Here is an 18,952-nt window from a genome sequence, read left to right as displayed (position 1 = left end):
ACCAGTCAGCATCGATCAGATTATGAGGCTGAGAAGGTGGTCTGTTTACAGATACCAGACCTACTTCTTGCTCATTTCTGATGAGCATTAAACAGCTGGGTTGGTCTTGTGGTTCTTGTGGCAGCACGTCCATCTGCCTTTCACTCTGTGTATCTCACACTCAACCAAATAAAATGCTGATGTAGCCAATGCTGTCAGATGTGATACTGAAATATTGAGGTGCTTATTGTGATAATTTCAACAACAACAACAAAAAATCATAGATTTAGATGATGTATTCACTATATCACCCAACCCAACTTTCCTTTGCCACCTTCCACCTAAACTGGCTCAGGAGTGTTATCCTCTTGGCACACAAGTTTGCCCTTACCTGCAAGTGCTGCTGGGAAAACTGGGGGCAATGCTGAGATATGAGACGTTCCAAGTAGAAGGGAGGGTGGGGGCCCTGCATGGCCGAATCTGGGCCTGGATGTAAAAACCTCTGGATCACGCTGAGGTCCATGGGCTGCTCCCCATGTATGGATGATGAAAGGCGGTTGTTGATGATCACATCCACTACAGGAGAGAGAGACAGACGGAGAAAGAACGTATTCATTTCTTTTACTCTGTCAATGTAGAATAAGTTTTTTTTATGGCATAAAATGTGATTATTTTTTTCAATGTCCTGTATGCTGGTGAAAGGTAGATCATCATTATAGATTTAGACTATCAAAAGTTGTGCAAATATCCTAAATCTCCAAGTAATGATACGCCCCTTGTTTTTAACATATTTTCACAGAAAAAAGTCCAAGAACAATTGGAGCGTTGTTTGTGTTTGCTTGCGCTTTACATAAACACGATCAAGAGTGCACTCAGTTTATTTGGCACAAGTGCATGCCCAGATGTGTACTTGTACTTGAACTCTGCACGTTCACCAGTCATATTTCATTTCATTCAAGTCTTCCTGCCTCAAGTGAACTGGCCATTGTCCAACACTGCATTCAGGGAAGCAAAAGAGAGGGGTGTTTGTGTGTGTTGGGGTTGGAGGGGCACAAAAGAAAGCAAGAATGAAGGAAACAGGGTGGGGAGTTGGGTTTGAACACTGTGTGGTCGAGGCATTTAGGTCAGGTACATCAATCTGTCATCTCCCTTCCAGGTTTTACTAAAATAAAAGAATCAAAAAGCTAAATTTAGCACGAGTGAGACAATTGAACCAAGCTTTAGTGTCCTAATGAAAGACAGATGTCTCTTAATAGGTGCAGGGGAGTGCCAAAAGGTTTTGATCCATTTATACAATCCCGAGGCCACTGTGAATATGTTAGACAATCTTTCTTTTCATCTCGAATGATTTAACTGTAGCATAGATAGCTCAATATTGGCGTGATGGTATGACCTATGAAGCATCAAACAGCAAGGCTAATGATAACTGGTAGCAAGGAAGCATCAGCCTTAAGTTTTTGCATTGCACCATAACAACAATACAAAAACATTTGCAAGCTCACTGATAACTTGATAGTGTTTTCATGTGTCAGCGTGACCGACACCTGAAACCAATAAACATTCTGAGGAATGTTTCTGTACTGACACAAAAGCATACACAGATACAGTATGGAAGGAGACACCTTGCTCGCTCTGGGGTAGAGGGACAGTGGGAGGGAGGGAAGGATGTGGAAATTTACTGAACCCGTCCGCCCGAATGACTGCAACCCAAAATATTACTCAACATTACTCACATAATTCCTGTAAGTGGACGTTTCTTTACTGGCATCCCCTACGAGTTGTTACACTGTGAAAACTTTGCAATGACAACACAACCACAGTATCTCAGAAACATACTTGCATTGCAATTATTCATCTTTTTTAGGAGTTATCCAGGAGTTAACAAATACAAGATTACACTATCAAACCAACTACACTGATAAGGCACACTCTAGTCAAGTGGAATTCAACAAGGCTTGGTCTTCAGTGCGCAGGCCTAAATGAAGCTCACAACCCTCCATAAATTTAAACATTATCAGATCTAAGTGTCAGCAGTGCGACAGAACAGCCCACAACAAGTCAAGTCCCACAGAACTTCCCTCCAGCAGGAGCCATACGGTAATATTTCCAACAGCAAGACTGACTCTGAGGGAGAAACAATAGCGTCTGTGAAGGTGTTCTTTGGTTGACAGAATTCCTCAGAAGAAGAGAACACTCTCACGGTCTTATTACTGCAGGTCAAGTGAGACCTACACACTGCAGGACATGAAACAACAGGCAGGGAGTTAATAAGACTGCAGCTATTTACAGAACGAGATAATATCAGTTGAAGCCAAGTCTCAGTTCTGTTGTTCTGCTTGATGGCCCAATAGAGTTCATAATAACGCTGTTCATTCATTAGGGCAGCTGTGTGTTTTCAACATTTCTGTATGCCTGAGACAGAGAAAAACAAAAATACAGACAAGTTTTAAAGTGAAATCTAAAACTTTGCTGAGTAAAAACCATGCCTGTCATTTGCATGCTTCTTGCTCTGCACAGTTCTCGGTGTCACTGGAATCCTACCCAGCCAGGTAACTCAAGGAAGTCAGACAATACTTAATCTCAGAGACTCTGAAATATTTCAGCCTGTCCCACTTTCAGCTGGTTCCTGCCTGCATGATAGTATGTCACTGTTGGAGCTGCTGAGGTTTGTTTTGTTTTTTTAAGCTTTGCATGCTTTTTTACTGTCATTTCCAAAAACGTGAAATGTGCTACAGGAAGTACCCGTTTCAGCAGAACATTATGTGTTACCAGAAGAATGTCTGTGTGCTTTAAAGGAAATGTAGACAGTCACTGTAGCAGCGGGACTGTGGTGTTGGTGGTGGTGGGGACTCAAATAATCTGCGTACACTCTCTCTCTCAAATACACACACACACACTCACACGAGTACCAAACAAGTCACCCCCCCTGAGAGAGAGGAAATGATCAGGAAGTCAGTCCTCTCATCTAAACAGAAAAGAAACACCTGTGGTATATTTTTACCCTGAAAATACAGAGAAGGCCAGGCTGCAGCAACCACACATATCAACAATGTGACATTGTCCTCCCAGAAACAAATGGTCCACACTGACTGACCACATTTTCTGTATCTTTCTGCCTGTAACTTTTTGAAGAAAAGAGCACTCTTTCTCTGACACTGAAGCCGTGACTTTAGGCAGACTTACAGTGTGACTCATTATCTGACTGGACGCAAAACCGGCTCTGTCAGCGCCTGCTGCATTCAAAGAGACAACTAAACAGCTATAGTTTCCTCCACCCCAACCCTGAAAGGTTTCAAAAGCTGCTGATTACTCCCTATCACCTTACCAAGAGTTTATTACAAGAGGACATTTACAGTAGGAACTTGTTTCATCATCACATTACAAAAAAAGTAATGTGATAGTACAGATATTTTTAGCCAGCATTGTCCTCTCTGGTCTGCTATTCATCAATTGTTCTCTAAAAATGCAAGATGCGTATTTTAAAGCTAAACTAAATGCTATTTATGAGGAGGAGAATTGCATTGCGATAAGATCTGTGTACGTGCTTCTGTATCTCTCATTTGAGCGTTGTGGTGCTAAAAATAGGCAGGAGACAAACTTCTGGTTTCTGTAATAGCATATTTGTTTCACAACCATCATCCTCTTTCTGTGCGCCTTCTGCAGCAACACACTGAAGCACACAGACATACAGTGCATGCACACACCTGCACACATGCACAGGATTTAGTGGCGCACGCTCACATGCACATGCACACACACACACACACACACACTCAAAACCACACTTACACAGAAACAGTGACTTCCTGTTTCTAAAGTTAGTCTGCACCATAACATCCTCTTGGTTCATTTAGGCAAGAAGAAACTGCTATTTTGGTTGAAGGGCTCATTTCTGCAGCTTGAGATATACAGATGTCCCTAAACAGTATTTATATCCACACTGAGGCCCTAAAATGTGCTTTGTTTATTGTTGGGCTGGAGTGAGCTCCACAGTGGTACTGGCTGGAGTTAAGTCTGGAAGTCCCACATCACGGTAAGTGCTAGTTACTATTTGTATACATAAACACTGGCAGCAGGGCTGAAGTTCATGCCTGGTTAGATGAGCAACAAAGCAGAAAGAGCAGGAGTTCAGACACAAAATGTCAACATAAACAAATAATGTCAACGCTGTTTCTAGTAAGTTATCAAGCATGCCGACTTGTGCCGAGTGTGAATCCATTCAGTTTATACTCACACACACACACACAATACTGTGACTGCAGCTCCACCATGCTGGCCACCTTCGGCAGTCCCCCCCCCCCCCCCCAAGTCCACCACCTATCCCACCGTCCATTTCTCCGTCCCACCCCCGTCCTTACGTTTAGAGGAATCCACAGCTGTTGGGGACATTCAGTCCCCCTCTGCTTCCGAGCAGCTGGAGTATCAATCTTCGTATGTGTGCATCCATATGTGTGTTTGTGTGTGTGCTTGTGTGTCCATCCTATACGCGCCAAGATATTAATAGCTTGCAGTTGTTTCTTCTGAGTGTACACAGCAGGTCTTTGTGTTTGCATAAGTGGGATCTGCTTGTGCGACAGTTGAGGGTCCGTGTGCACGTGTATCAGTGCATCGGTGCTGGCGTGTGTTGGGGCCAGTGTATTAATAGTGTCCATTTGTTTCTTTTAGAGGAACACTGTGGCTCTTTGTGCAAGTTTCAGTATATGTAACCGCGCTGGTGTATTTTTAGTGTCACCTGTCAGTAAACACTTGTGCTATCGTGTGTAATCATGCAAGTGCACATATCTCTGATGACACTGCGTTTGTGTGTTGCTGTTTCTCGACATATTAATAGCATCCCACCACTTGTTTTTATGAGTGTGTGGCATGTGTGTGTGCTTATGTGTGTATTAATAGCATTTCCAATTGCCCCACACATGCTTAAGTATGTGTATGGCGTGTGTGCAAGTGGCTGTCAATAACCGCATGTTTATCAGCTCTACTCCAAATAGATGTGGATAAAAAATGAGTTTACTACAGCCGACCACTATGGGCGAGCTGATCATACTGGATGATATAAGTTTACAACAGTAATGGCATATACTCTATGTTGTTGGCAGATATGTGAACAGACACTGCAGAACATAAATGCATTACAGACTTGTTTAAATTATAGCTACAAATAATTAACACATTTTCTATGTAGTTTACTTTATAAAATTTTAAACTGTTACTGTTATCTGTGATAATGACATTTTATTCATAATGTATCCTGCCTCCATACCATTTTCTTGATTAATTGTTTAAGTGTTTTGCTGTAAGATGCAAGAAAATGTCAATCACAGTGACTCTGAAGAAGTCACATAAATGATTATTTGATTGTCAGAATAGATGCAGATTTACTTGCAGTTACATTCATGATGTTAAAAAATGTCATTATCAAATGTTTAGTCTGTGTTTACCAATGCAATAAACTACATAAAGCATACTGCACAGCTCATTTCCTTTTCCGGGGGGAGCGGGGGGACAACTTATTATGCCACAACATGAGCCGCAAATTCCTTGACTAGACTTGACTGTCAACAGGATGATAGCACAAGCAAATATGAGATTCTTAAGTGCCTCGTCTTATTCTTTCTTTCTGTCTCTCATCAGTCATCATCAGCACTGTTTTGTCCTGTCCCTGCCACCCTCTTCCACCAGCAGTTCAGGGGTCAGACAGATATAAGACTTCTCTTGATGTTGTGTCCCTGAGGCGGTGTGGGAAAAAAAACCAGGGTTCACCATCTCACTGTGGAGTTGTGTGTATATGAGTGTCACAAGCGAGCACGCTCTTCGGTGTGACTCTCCAGCCTGATTTCTCACAACCAAAACAGACTGATAATTGTTGAAATGGTTCCGTTTTTTTCTCCCGCGGGTTCCGAAGGGTCATCTTTTTTGGAAGGGAGAAAACAGAGCTAAATTTGGTCCGGGGTGCTGTCATAAGGCTGGCATGAGACCGAAACTCTATCTTGCCTCGGGACGCAACTACAATATGTGTTACTGCTAAAAGAATTGACACTGATAGTACTTCAGTGACCTGACAGGTGCTCACTGTTCATAGCAGACAGTGATGACACAGTACATTAGCACTAAGACACATAGACACAGACATACTACCTTAACATTGCCCTCAATTATGCAAATGAAGGCTTCAGACACCATTTCCCCTGAACACCAGCTTCCTTTATGTACTTCAAAAGAAACAGTGAATGATATCTAATAAGCACGGCCTGATTCAGGTCAGTGATCTGTGCACCTCATCTACACTGATTTTGTGTGTCATCCAAGCTGTTTGTCTTGTCTCTATGAACAGCAGGCTCTGTTTGTGTCTGCATAATTTCCCCTGCTTTTATTGTTGATTGTATTTTCAATGCTTCTATTCTTAATGTTTGTGCTTTCAACACAAACATTAGCTCTATAGATATTATTAATATGCAATACCTCTGTCAAATAAAGCTAAACTAATCAGATGTTACCTGGGGGGGTTGTGGCCTTTGTACGGGCAGAAATACAGACATGTATTTTGTTGTTTTTACATGCAGAAACCCAACCCCTACAATAAGGATGATTTGACTGAGAGAACAGGTTCTCATGCCCACTTCCTACTTCATGTCGTCCATGTGTCTGCTGTGTAAAACCGCCTGCGATTGCACACTAGGTTAGAAAGCTATGTACACAGAAGGGCTTCTTTGTTTCAAAATACTCCCTGCAAGTCAGTCGGAATAAGGTTGCTGTCTTCTGGTACAACCCGGCTTTTACTGCTGGTTGTGATGAAGTTACTGTCTTTGTTTGAACTTTGTTAATTCATCTAATATTCTCCATCTCCTGCCCTCTCTCTCTGTCTGTGACACACAAACACACACACACTCGCATGATATAGAAGCAGAGCGATGGCCGTGTTTTTGAGGAGCAGAGTGTATCAGTAGTCAGCTGAGTTGATCTTAAATCAGGAACAGGAAATGTGATCTGGGGCTCTGGCCGGTCCAGAACACTGTCCCTATTGTCAGCGCACTGCTGTGGCTCACACTGGGGAAACACTGGGGACTTTTAAAGGTTATCTGTCCTGGGAAAAGGTTGATATTCACTTTCACAATTAGCCTGCAGCACTTAAGCACTCACCTGGTGCAATAATTTACCTCTGTGTAATAATTTGTAATAACAATTTTTGATACATAATTTTATATATTTATATTTTTTACTTTTGTGTTTGAAGTTTATTCTTATTCTTTTGGAGATGTGTGCAACAAAAAGCAATTTCCCCCTGGGATTATTAAAGGAATTCTGATTCTGATTCTGATTAAGGTATACCCAGAATGGCTATCTGATGATGGCCTGATCACTACATATGACTTTGTTGGGCCTCTGATTATAAATGTAAAGGCCTATCTGGGGTCAATAAAGGAGCTAATAGAACAAGCTTCTCTATCAGTGTTTACTCAACTAGGGTTGAACCACTGGTCAAATACATTGGAAATAAGTGAGTGTTAATGGGGAACTGGTGGAAGGTTCTCATTTTAGTCATCTATGAAAAAATAAAGCAGCCCACTGAACATGTCTTCAGCTCATTTTGATGAAGACATTAAAGACAATGTAAATGTGTGTCCCATCTTGAGCTGAAATCATCAATATCTTAATTAATTGACAAGAAATGTTGGTTGATTATTTGTTTATCATTTTAGTCATTTTTCAAGCAATAAAACCAAATGTTTTTGGACTGTTGACTGGACAACAAAAGACAACATCAGCTTGTACTTCAGGAAACTGTAACAGGAATGAAGACCTGACAATGCATTAATTGATAATTAATCAATTAACTGATGATGAGAATAATTAGTTGCAGTTGTAGTATTAGCTCACAACACCTTAACAATTGATGGATTAATTGATTAGATTAGATTAGCCTTGACTAGCCTGATTAATCAATCCAAGTCTATTTTGATAATTGATTAATCTATAAATTCTATATATGATAGTAAACTGTAGTATCTTTGGGTTTTGGAGTGATAGTCTGTCTGTAAAATCATAATGGGAATTGATCATAATTTTCTAAAAAAAAACATTTATGACACAATTAATCAATCATTTAAAAAAATAATCAATTCAATAATCAATGAAATTAAAAATAATCTTTATTGAACCCCTACCTCCAAACCACTAACATGAGATAAAACAGAGAAAGACTAATAACAAAGGGCTCTTAAAGCCACATTGTGTATGTATCCTACAGTTTCACATTGCAGTTCACTTCAACACGCTGTCGTAAAGCCAGATCTCTTCTTCTTAGCTTCCTCCATTAACTTCCCCGTCTCTTCGCCTCTGCCATGATGTCTGTACTGAGAATACCGAGCTAGTTTCTTTTTATGAATAACTGAAGACCCAAGCTGGTGGCTTGTGACGTAGTGCCATACACCATTACGCACTTCTCCTGGGAGGTTGTACCTGCTCAACCCAAGTTAAAAAGTTCAAGAACAGACGTTTGGGAAGCAGAGGGGATGAAAAAGACGCCACTCTCCCTATCACGAGTCAGTGTAGCATCAAAATTATTCTAAGGCTGCTATTTCCCCGTAAAATAGTTGTATGCTGAAACTCAAAATAGCAAAACCACACCTCTCAACCTGTTTCCCTACAGAATGTATCAAACAACACGCTGAGACGAGAGCTCAGGTAAGGCTTTAAATAAACACAATCAGCTTGTGTAAAGTGTTTCACATAAGTGTGAATCTCTACTAGAGGGTTGCCATTTCAGCAAAGTGAAACCCATCTTAGGTCAAGCTCAAGAGCAAGTCAAAACAATCCTGACTGCTAGCAAACACATCGCAGTGCAGCCATCTAATAACAACTAAATTAATTGCAAGTGTTATCTTACAACTAGTTGGGCCAGGGTGACTCACAGCCGATGCCAGCTGTAGGAGGAAAGACACGACTTATGTCGACATCAAGATGTTTTGGTGTTGGAGAACGCAGACAAACCCAGCAGAGAGACAGACTTCCCACATCTCCAGTGCAAGTGGGGTTATTTTGCCTTTTCTCTTAGATGACAGTGGTGAAGTTTCACTTGAACCTCCAGCCACATGAGGCGTATACTTAGTGTTCATGATGACGTCAGAGACAAACTCCAAGCTTCTCACTGCTTGTGGAGCAAAAGGGGCTTTCGTGACCCACAGTTTGAACGAGACGACACCGATCACGCAGCATAAAGGCCCGGTTACTATGATGAAAGCCTTAATTCAGTGATACTCTTTTGTAAACACACACACATGCCTGGATACAGTGTTTGCATGCAGCAGAGACGCAACCATGCGCGCACACGGGGAGATGTGTACCCACTGAGGGCAATAACAATCACTAGCTGGTTATCTGAGTTGACGAGAGGGAGAAAAAATGAAGGAGAGATTTAAAAGGCAGCAGAAAGGAGGCAGAGGAGTGTAGGTGGTGTCGATTCCTTTGGCATAGCCCACATGAAACTGATGTAACTGTATCCCCGCAACAGCACCGAAGCTATGACCTCACCCTGTCCAGAGAGGGAACCTGGACACATGAGAACTTTATTCCACGCATGGCTGCCGCGCGTGTGTGTCTGTGTGTGTGTGTGTGTTTTCATTTTCTCTGGGCTGCAGAGGCTTGGGTGGGATCTAACCATTTTTTTTTTTTTTACGACTTCTGTCATAATACAGCACACACACTCAAACACAGCTGCCGACTCTGTGATCCATCAAACAACCAAACATTTGTTGCCTAGTAGTGAGTGAGTCAAACTTTTCAGTGACGTTATGGGACAAAATACATCCAGGAGGAAATTCTACACTGGCACTCACGATGAGGCCTTAATACCATAATTACACTATTATTTATCCTATTTGGACACCTTAGAACAGTCATGTTGCCTGTCAGATTAAGATAACTAGCGGGCCACCTTAAGTTACACACAGTCAATTAGCTCAGGCAGGTAATGAGGTATTACTAATTGTGGGTCATGACCTCGTGGCATGAACTCTGATTTTGGAAATGATTAAATCATTTTCTAGTTACTATACTGAAATGAAAGAGGAAAACAACTAACTGCAATAAAAAAACAAATCTCAGCCAGGTGAGCTTTTACACCTGTTGAGTTTGGATGCAAGCCAGGAAGAAGGACAACATGGTTTTAAGAGCTGCAATGAAGTTCACATTTTCTATCCCCCCCTTCCCAGAACAAGAAAATACAACACGATTTCTGCTCAAGCATCTCAGCATGGCATGAGAAAAGCAGCAAAGCGACAGCGAAGATGAAGTCACAGCCTTTAAATAAAGCAGGAAGAGGTTTTGGAACAGTGTTTGCTGACTGACTACTTGACGGAGCAGGAGAAACAGATAAGCCTACCTGTGGAGGTGAAGTTCAGAGGCTGACAGCCAGCTTTAGAGCGGCCGTGGCGAGTCAGAGAGAAGGAAAGGCGGATAAAAGCTTGGTCCGGCAGTCCTCCCGGGTCATGTTGGGTGTTTGCTCGGTGTGCGGAGCGCGGTTAACGTTACAGTTAAGCTGTAAGTCTTTAAGAAACGAGGAGGAAAGAAGAGAAACGGCGCGTCCCCCACAGTTGCTCTCCTCTTAGCTGTCTGTCTTCTCCTCACTCAGCCTGACTGTCGGCGGTGAAACTGCTGATAAAACCTGCCGGAGTCTCACTTTCATCCGCCTGCGAGCTGCTGGTGTGAGGGCTCCATCTGCTGAACTCTGCGGGGTAAGGATGCCCTGTGTGTGTGTGTGTGTGTGTGTGTGTGTGTGTGTGTGTGTGTGTGTGTGTGTGTGTGTGTCTGTGTGTGTGTGTGTGTGTGTGTCTGTGTCTGTGTCTGTGTGTGTCTGTGTGCATGTCTTTGTATAATTATAAGAACACATTTTGGTTTTAAACCATCGTTGTGAGGACATCTTGCCTGGTCCTCACAACCTCTAAGGGCCCCTTTAAATGTTGGTTTTAGGGTTGAGGGTAGAATTAGGTTAAGGTTAAGATCAGGGTCTGGGTATTAGGCAATAACTTGTGATAGTCCGGGTTAGGGTACGGGGCTGGGCATTACATTACATGCATTTTGTGTTTTTGTTTGTGTGTGTGTGTGTATATGTGCATGTGCATGTGTGTGTGGATTTAAATAAATCACTCACAACACATCACATCATAACATCAGACTTTTAAAAAGTTGTTCAGTCTTGAAAAAACTCCTCTGACCAGCACATGATTTCATTCCATGTTAAACTGTGCTTTTATCCTCAGTCTATACTTTTGAGAAAGCAGTTTGTTTGTTGACGCTCATCACAGAATGTATTATACAGAATGATTCTGTGCTATCTTCACACGGCAGCGTGAATAAGAAAAAAAGCAAACCGAATCATTCTCATGAGAAAATAAAAATCTAAACTTCTAGTTTTTGCCATCATCACAACTGTTTTATTAAAAACACAACAAATTAAAGCCTCAAATAAAATCTAATTCTTAACATGTAAAAAGTCTTTTATGCTGTAAGTTAGGATATTCAGTGGCGAAGTGAGTCATGATCTTAGCTAGAATGGTAATTTTGGCATTTCATCTTCACTGAAGAAAAAAGATAAAACTGATGAACTGATTATTTATTGCGGGGGTATGTATCAAATGAGCGTGAATGAATTGGGGGCCGGGGCATCTCTGCAGCACCACAATGCTCCATTTATAGTGTCGTGAAACATTTTACCTTTATGAAAAAGTTGCAGCTTCTTTATTTCGATAGTATATTGATTCATTGTTCAGCCCTACTGTAAGTCCTAGCTTTACTGATATGCTGATAAGCCGCTAAACTTGTTTGTTCTGTACTCTTTCCGAGCCAAAGGCAAGTTTTATTCTGTCTGGAATACAGGCACAAACACATGCACAATCACACAACACATGCAACAAATTTACTCCTAATTTACACAGTGCTGCTCATTCTCACATGCCCTCTCCCAAACTGAACTCTCACTGTCTCTCGCAGTTTCCTCATCCTGCTTCTGGCCAAATCCTCCCTCTGGCAAAAAGAAGGTCAACATCCTTAAATCACTGAAGATAAACCAATCTGGAACAAACCAACTAGTAAAAGACAGTGAGCTAAGTCAGTCTTTTCATTTCATGTGACCCAGGCTGGCCCTGGTCCTATGAGGCTCTCATAGGTTAGCCATTGTTCAGTTAAATTGTGTACCTAAGGGTGAAATTATGGCCTGAGTTTAAAAAATTGCTATCAACAACTCTCAGTCTAATTTCAACAACAGTATGTCTTTTCCCCGGTGACCTTGGCAAGACTTAACAGTCCATCCCTCAGTCACGGGGTTGACTGTGGCCTGAATAATGTCAGATACATACAAGCAAATTGAATTTTATAGCAGATCTTCCATTTTGAACAGCACACGCTGCAGACAGAGCTTCCTCTATTTGCAGATGCAGAGAGTGCTCAGAAACTACTTGAGTTGCTACTTGAGCTACATTTTCCAAGAAATTAGCTAATTTAGAACAGTTTATATTTGAAAATCTAATCTTAGGAGAGTTTCTAAATATTCTGAGATATTTTTGTGATAACGAGTTGTGATTTTGAGGTAGTAAGTCACATTTTTGAGATCATTTCGCATTATTTTGAGATATCAAGTCATTATTTTGGGAACGTTTCTCCTTATAATGACTAACAGGAGAAGAGCTTCCATATTACGGCACAAGTTGTTCTATTTACATACAGTCTAAAATGATATATGCAGGAGCTGATAGCTGAAAGTAAATTACAACAGTTGTACATTTCCACCCATGGCTCTGAAGCTGAATACTGAACTTTGATATTAGGAAAGTATTAGTCACCGTGCGCATTCTGATGTTAATATTTACACTGTATGACGGCTGATTACGAGAGCCTTGATGACATTTTGATCCAAAAATGAGTCATTCAGACATGTTTACATTGAAGTTACAAGCTGTCGTGACCAACACGTGTGTCTGTTACAGTAATATGTCTTCATCAGATGTCAGGAGAGCTCTCCTTTCTTATCTCTCCCCCTCACACAGTTTCTCCACAGTCTCTGCCCTCAGAGGGGCAGTGCCACTGCTGGTTAGCATGTGAGCGTATGGATCTGTGTGTGGGCGTGTGAGCCCGCTGACTGTATCACGGGGAAAGGGGCTGCCATTAGACACCTCGGTGAAAACATCCACCTTACAGTACGATGAGAGTACGAGGGAGATGCTATGGAAAAGTCATCCTCAGAACCTTGTCACCAGATGCTCACTGAGACATAGTCTTATACAGAATCCCCAAGAGGATTTTAAAAGCTGAAAGCCAGAATAGTGAAGAAAGGAAAAGACACATGTGGCATACATGGGTAGGACTCCAAGGTGAAGTTTTGTGGCCAGTAGGGCTCACTACTCTTCCAGTCACAGGAAGCCAGTAGGAATGAGAGGAATGCAGTCAGGCAATACAGTGATGGAGGGAGCAGCAGTTGCAGGGCAGATTGCCAGAGAGAGTGAAAGAAAAGGAGGGAATCAGGGAAAAGATAGGGAGAGTGAAAAAGTGATTAGAGATCGTAAAGGTAGAAGTAAAGATCAGACAAAAGGAAACATCGGGATGCCTCACATACACACTCACACTCTGAAACAAATAACAAATGTCCTGCAGTGGCTTTAGTGGGTTGCGTGTGGTGCGAGGGTAATCGCTCTCTCTGATATTGACGGTTTGATGTGGATAATACGCGTGATACTGGAGGAGTCACTGACGGAAATGCCACAGTACATTAGTGTGACCTGTGGAATGTGTGGAGTTATCAGTTGAACAGATTTCCTGGTAACGGGTGTAGGCTGGGGGTCCGCAAACAAGAATTTGTTTTCTACTATCCAGGGGGTCATCCGACCTTACAGACACACACATGTATATACACACACACATGCATGAGGAGACACATCACCCTCAGACATGCACACAGATACACACAACACGGCCATACCTCTTTCTTTCTTTCTTTCTTTCGTGCTCATTTCTTTCAGTTTGACAATGTAAAAGTCCTTAAACTGTATCAGTTGTTCTTTTTTGTACTTGTTGTCAAGTTAAGTCAGATGATCTAAAATCACGAATTTGTCCTTAACAATATGTGCAACAAACAAAAGCATCTATTGTTAGAGCCTTGTTTTAGATTGGGAAAACTCAAAACACAAAAACCTTTTGATAGGAGAAAAAGTAAGACAGAAAGTGGAGAATCTTCAGAACAGGACACCTCAAATAGGTGTTGCATGTGCAGAGTCGACAGAATTAGTAGTAGACTTAAAGCTGCACTAATCAATATTTTGAGAATGAAAACAGATGAAATTCTAGGTGGTATATGAAAGAGTTGCTCATGTGATGAACCCACAGAGAAAAATCGTCCGGCTCTCTTAACAGCAGATAGAGAGACAGAGATCTCTATTTCTTGAGCTCCATCTCTTCAGAGAACTTTAGTTTATTGTTTTGGTTTTAATGCAACTTAATTGTTTTGCTTGAGTCTCATCGACCGTCTTTCCAGCAGCAGTAGATAATAAACCCACTGCTTGCTTTGTGTCCAGCACCAAACAGCAGCCAGACATTGTTGGTGAGACTCGTGGAGTGTTTAGCAGCTACAGAGCCACATCCCTCTGGAGTTGGTGAGGACCAAAACATGTTTGCTACATCAACTTTATAAGGTGATAATATGTCGACGTCGTGTTTACAGCTCGTTCCCCTCTCCAGTTAATGCTGCTTAAAATCACCAGTGAATGTGGTACGCCGAAAAGAAAAAAAGAAACGCAATTAAACTAAGCATCTACAGATCATTGCCTTGTTGTGTACATGAAAGAAAACAATTCCATTATGTATGTAAAACGGTGGTTGGGAAAATGCGTCATTTTTTTCGTTTTCACACAGTATAAAAGACCACTGCACATGTTCAGGTTGGCCCCACGAAGCTCTAGCTAGCAGTTGTGTGGTAACTTTGAACCGAGAAGGTGCTGGAGGGTAGCAGTGGGTCGCCTCCAAAGCCTTTCCATTCCTAACAGCAAAGCAAAGTCAAACCACAGAGGGATAGATAGCGCTCAGCGCTCACCTACTTTCTCTGGAAACTGACTGTGATGCTGGAAAGTGTTGCTTTACGACGCCTTCACACTCCCGTGAGCGCACGTGTTAGAAAAAGGTCAAAAGAGAGAGTTCAGAACAGTGTGTACCCCTTTGAGAAGGTTGGTGATGTGCCTTTTAAAGCGCCATACAAACCTACAAGATGCCACTGCACTACAGCTGCTGTGAACTCAATGCTCATTTTGAAAAAATAAAACAAGTTTCCAAAACCCTTGTGCCATGTAACTCATGGCCTGGACAACAATGTACATGTACATTTCCTACTAACTGTCTCTGTGCAGTAATTTCTTAAAACTATCTAGTTAAACCTCTTCTCCAAAATCTTTTTGACACTTTTTCCCAGTACAGCTACATCATTACATTTAAATTAGATCAAATTCTTGCAGTAGAAAGACTTTTCCACAAGGGGGTGGTACTCAGATAAATGATTGTATCCATTGTTTGTTATCTCAACACAAACACCAGCCTGTCCAGGTCTAAGAGGTAGAAGTGAACTTACTATTGGCCACTCACGCACGGCAACCACTAAACTTGAGTTCCCTCTTCATCCTTTTCTAGTGCTCACTTGACCTCAGCTGGCAGCTTCTGCCTTGATGAAGAACCCTCTGAAGACCAGACCGGTGATCTGGTTTAGATCGTCATACTTTTGTATTGTACAGCCAAGCAACTGTACCGTCCTTCAGCAATATGGAAAATATGATGAAGTTACAAATCCAAGTCACTGCAGTAATTGAAAACATTAAGTTGTGATTAGACGAACACACCAGACAAAAATGACTTCTTTAAGATATCTTCTAAACCTTTTAGAGACGGCTTGAATGATACATGCAAGTATCATATTTATCAAACTAAAACACACAACATTATTACCAATCTGTCTGCCATCTCAGTCAGCCACTCCTAATTTAGACACTCATGATGTGACTCCCTCACAGAGATGAAGTCCGAGTCATTGACCCTGAGGGAGGGAAAGTTCCCGAGGGCCACTTCCAGCTGACTGTGGCCTCTTAACCTGCTGCCCCTCAGCCTTTATAAACCAAACAAACTCGGGGTTTGGTGATTTATCACAAAGACAGAAACATAAGCCGTCAAGTTCAACAAGTTATTTCTATATTTTGGCCACTCTGACTGACTTCTGTCTTTGTTCTCCCCTAATAAAATTAAACATGGCTTTAGTTCTCAATATGTTCTCACTTTTCATTATGGCTTAATCAACCAATTCTTTTCCTGATTAATCACACGGTCGAATAGCCAAAAACACCCATCGCAGAGTCCGACAGGTCCCCAAGATGGACTTTAAATGCCGTGTTTTGTCCGACCAACTGTCCCAAATTCAGACAGACAGTTTACTATCATAGAAGACGAAAATCTGAGGATTTTTTATAATTTAAAAGGCTTTGGTTCAATAAAGCTACATATTCAGATTCAGATACTTTTGATATTAAGTGAGACTAATTTCTCTTGTGAATAGATTAAACATTAAAAGTATTAATTTGATTATCAGGTAATCTGAAATACAGTTTAGCGATCATGCTGAAATGTTAAATTCCTGGATTTTTCAAAAATTTCATGAAAAAAGGCTGGCATCTGGACACATTTTTATCAGTATCAAACTTAAGCTTAACTTAAAAGAGTAATTTTTGTCCATCGCCGCAGACACAAACAAACCATGAATGTCATCATTATACTCCCATTATTTCCAGAGAGAACACAGAGGAGCTGCAGTCTGATTTATAGCCCATCAAACCACATAGACAAGACTCTAAAAATGGAGCAGCACGGTAGAGTAAAAATAGAGCAAAAGTTTAGTGTTTTAAGCGAGACAGCAAGCAAAGCCTGAGGCCAGCATTTCATCTTATGTAGCAGGGATTTATGCACAGCGCACAAAAACAAGGAAAGAGGGGGTGAAAATCTAAACCTGCCACACAGCGAAAACTACCAACTTTTTTTACCTACTTTGTAATAATTTCTAAGCTCATGATAATGTTTTAAGCGTGTGTCAGTGGTGATGTGACTGGCTGGTCCAGATTTCTATTAAAAGATGTGTCTGTAGGCAAAAAATATATGCATACACAAGCAAGATTTGACAACTCAAGCATGTCGACATTTTTGTAATTTTTGTTTCTTGCTTGTTTTGTCCTTGTTTGAAATTATAGTTATTCAGTCCAGAGGGCAGCCTGTGTTGTGACAGCAACTTAGTACGCTCTCGCTGTCTCAACCAAACCTCTTTCCAGCCTTTTTCTGAACAGATTCTGGCTCTCATCTGTCTCTCTGTTTATCTCCCTCAGCACTGCAGTGAGGGACTGTTATTGTGCGTCTCCTCATTCTTTGCACTCTAATACTTTTCGCGGACAGACTCGCTCTCCAGAGTGGGTGGGTCTGTTTCCAATTTTCTCCCCTTCCCCGTCCTGAGAAACGACACTTCCAAAACCAAACAAATAAAACCAAAACTATGAGGTACAATTATTTTTTTTCCCTGTCGCTCACCACAGTGTCCTTCTTGCACATTTTACATGTCTACATGATTTTGATGCATTTGCAGTGATATCAAGCCCGAGTTTCTCACAGCTGAAGACAACCAAATCTGACCATCTGCCGGTAGCAGCAGTGAAGATGAACCAAAGCAACAATCTTTCATCTCAGAAAAACTGTATCCACATCTGCAAATCTGCAGCACAAGCTAAAATCATCTTTCCAGACTAGGATACATGAAAAGCATTTACATGCTTTTCATTGAAAGACACACTTTTTACACAGCTGTTACACATTAATTTCACAGACAGATATATTAGTGTGCAAATGTGCAGCATCTCCTACCGGTCTCGAGTGCTGACATCCAGTGAGGGGTCCCTCCGTGCTCCCACAGCGGTCCAGTCAATCACAGAGGCAGCGGTCTGACGGGCTGGGGGGGCTCAGGCCGAGGATAGATCCTGCTTTGACAGGGGAGTGGTGCTGCAGTGCTCAAGCCGGGCTGTGAACTGACAGAAGGACTCACGGTCAACTGCTTGACACAACGGGCTCCCTCTGACTTTTCTGTGTCTTGCACTTCCTCTCCTATGAGCTTAACTCTCTCTCTCTCTCTCTCTCTCTTTCACTTGATCACTCCCCCTAATTCTTTTTTTTTTCCGGAGAAGACGCAGTTGCTCTGCCCTATCAGCCCCCTGTAACTTTTTGTCAGTGCTGCCCCTGCACCAGAAGCTCTGGGGATGGAGGGAGGGAGGGAGGGAGGGTGTGTGTGTGTGTGTGTGTGTGTGTGTGTTGGAGAGGCACAGAACGAGAGAGCGACAGCTTGTGTGTAGTCACTTGTGTCTGACAGACAATAGCAGGAAGTGTTGCTTTAGGATGCACAAAGTACACAGGACCGAAATAAGAAAGCTGAGTTAACATTATGAGAGTGTTACAGTGGTATTAAAGTGGGACCAATAACGCTGGAAACAAAAATCTACCAAGAAAGTTTGTTGTTGGTTTGTCTCACTGTCGTCTTTCACTTGACTGGCATAACTTAGACTAGTTTTGTAGCCAGAACATGTAGCCAGAAAATGGCTCTAAAGCAGGAAAAGCTCTTAAAAAGGACTAAACTAATCATTAAAACAAACCAAAATGACCCATTTTCTTTTCTGCGCTTGTGAGATAAACGCCTGTCCTAAAATATCCCTTTAAACTCCATGACCCAGTCAAGCTCTTACTTCTGTGTAAACACACAAATTGAGCATTCAGCGTGATTACTTACACAAAGCAACATATTTCACCCGGGCAATTACATTTCAGCTTGAGTGAAAGTAACAAGGGAGAAAACAGCCAGGATGTTGGTCGCAAATCAGTGTGATATGCTCAACAAATTATAGTGGTTTGTTTAATTGTGATGCTATCT

At 41.7% G+C, this 18,952-nt stretch overlaps 1 protein-coding gene across 4 annotated transcripts in view; it reads right to left on the bottom strand.

The window, feature by feature from the left end:
• Positions 1-18,152, bottom strand: part of LOC139211937 (histone deacetylase 7-like) — a 41,559-nt gene extending 23,407 nt beyond the window's left edge. For 2 of the 4 annotated variants that reach the window (XM_070842390.1, XM_070842376.1), the window contains exons 1-2: positions 17,899-18,152; positions 371-555 (exon numbers count right to left, since the gene is read on the bottom strand). In XM_070842390.1, coding sequence (XP_070698491.1) covers positions 371-555; positions 17,899-17,917 — 204 coding nt within the window. In that variant the 5' untranslated portion in view covers positions 17,918-18,152. The remainder of the gene's footprint in view (positions 1-370; positions 556-17,898) is intronic. The other 2 variants (XM_070842367.1, XM_070842383.1) reach the window with 2 other exon arrangements.
• Positions 18,153-18,952: the final 800 nt, after the last annotated feature.

The sequence above is a fragment of the Pempheris klunzingeri genome, chromosome 2 (genome assembly GCF_042242105.1).
Source record: "Pempheris klunzingeri isolate RE-2024b chromosome 2, fPemKlu1.hap1, whole genome shotgun sequence".
Classification (NCBI taxonomy): domain Eukaryota; kingdom Metazoa; phylum Chordata; class Actinopteri; order Acropomatiformes; family Pempheridae; genus Pempheris; species Pempheris klunzingeri.
This window is presented reverse-complemented; position numbering and strand designations above follow the sequence as displayed.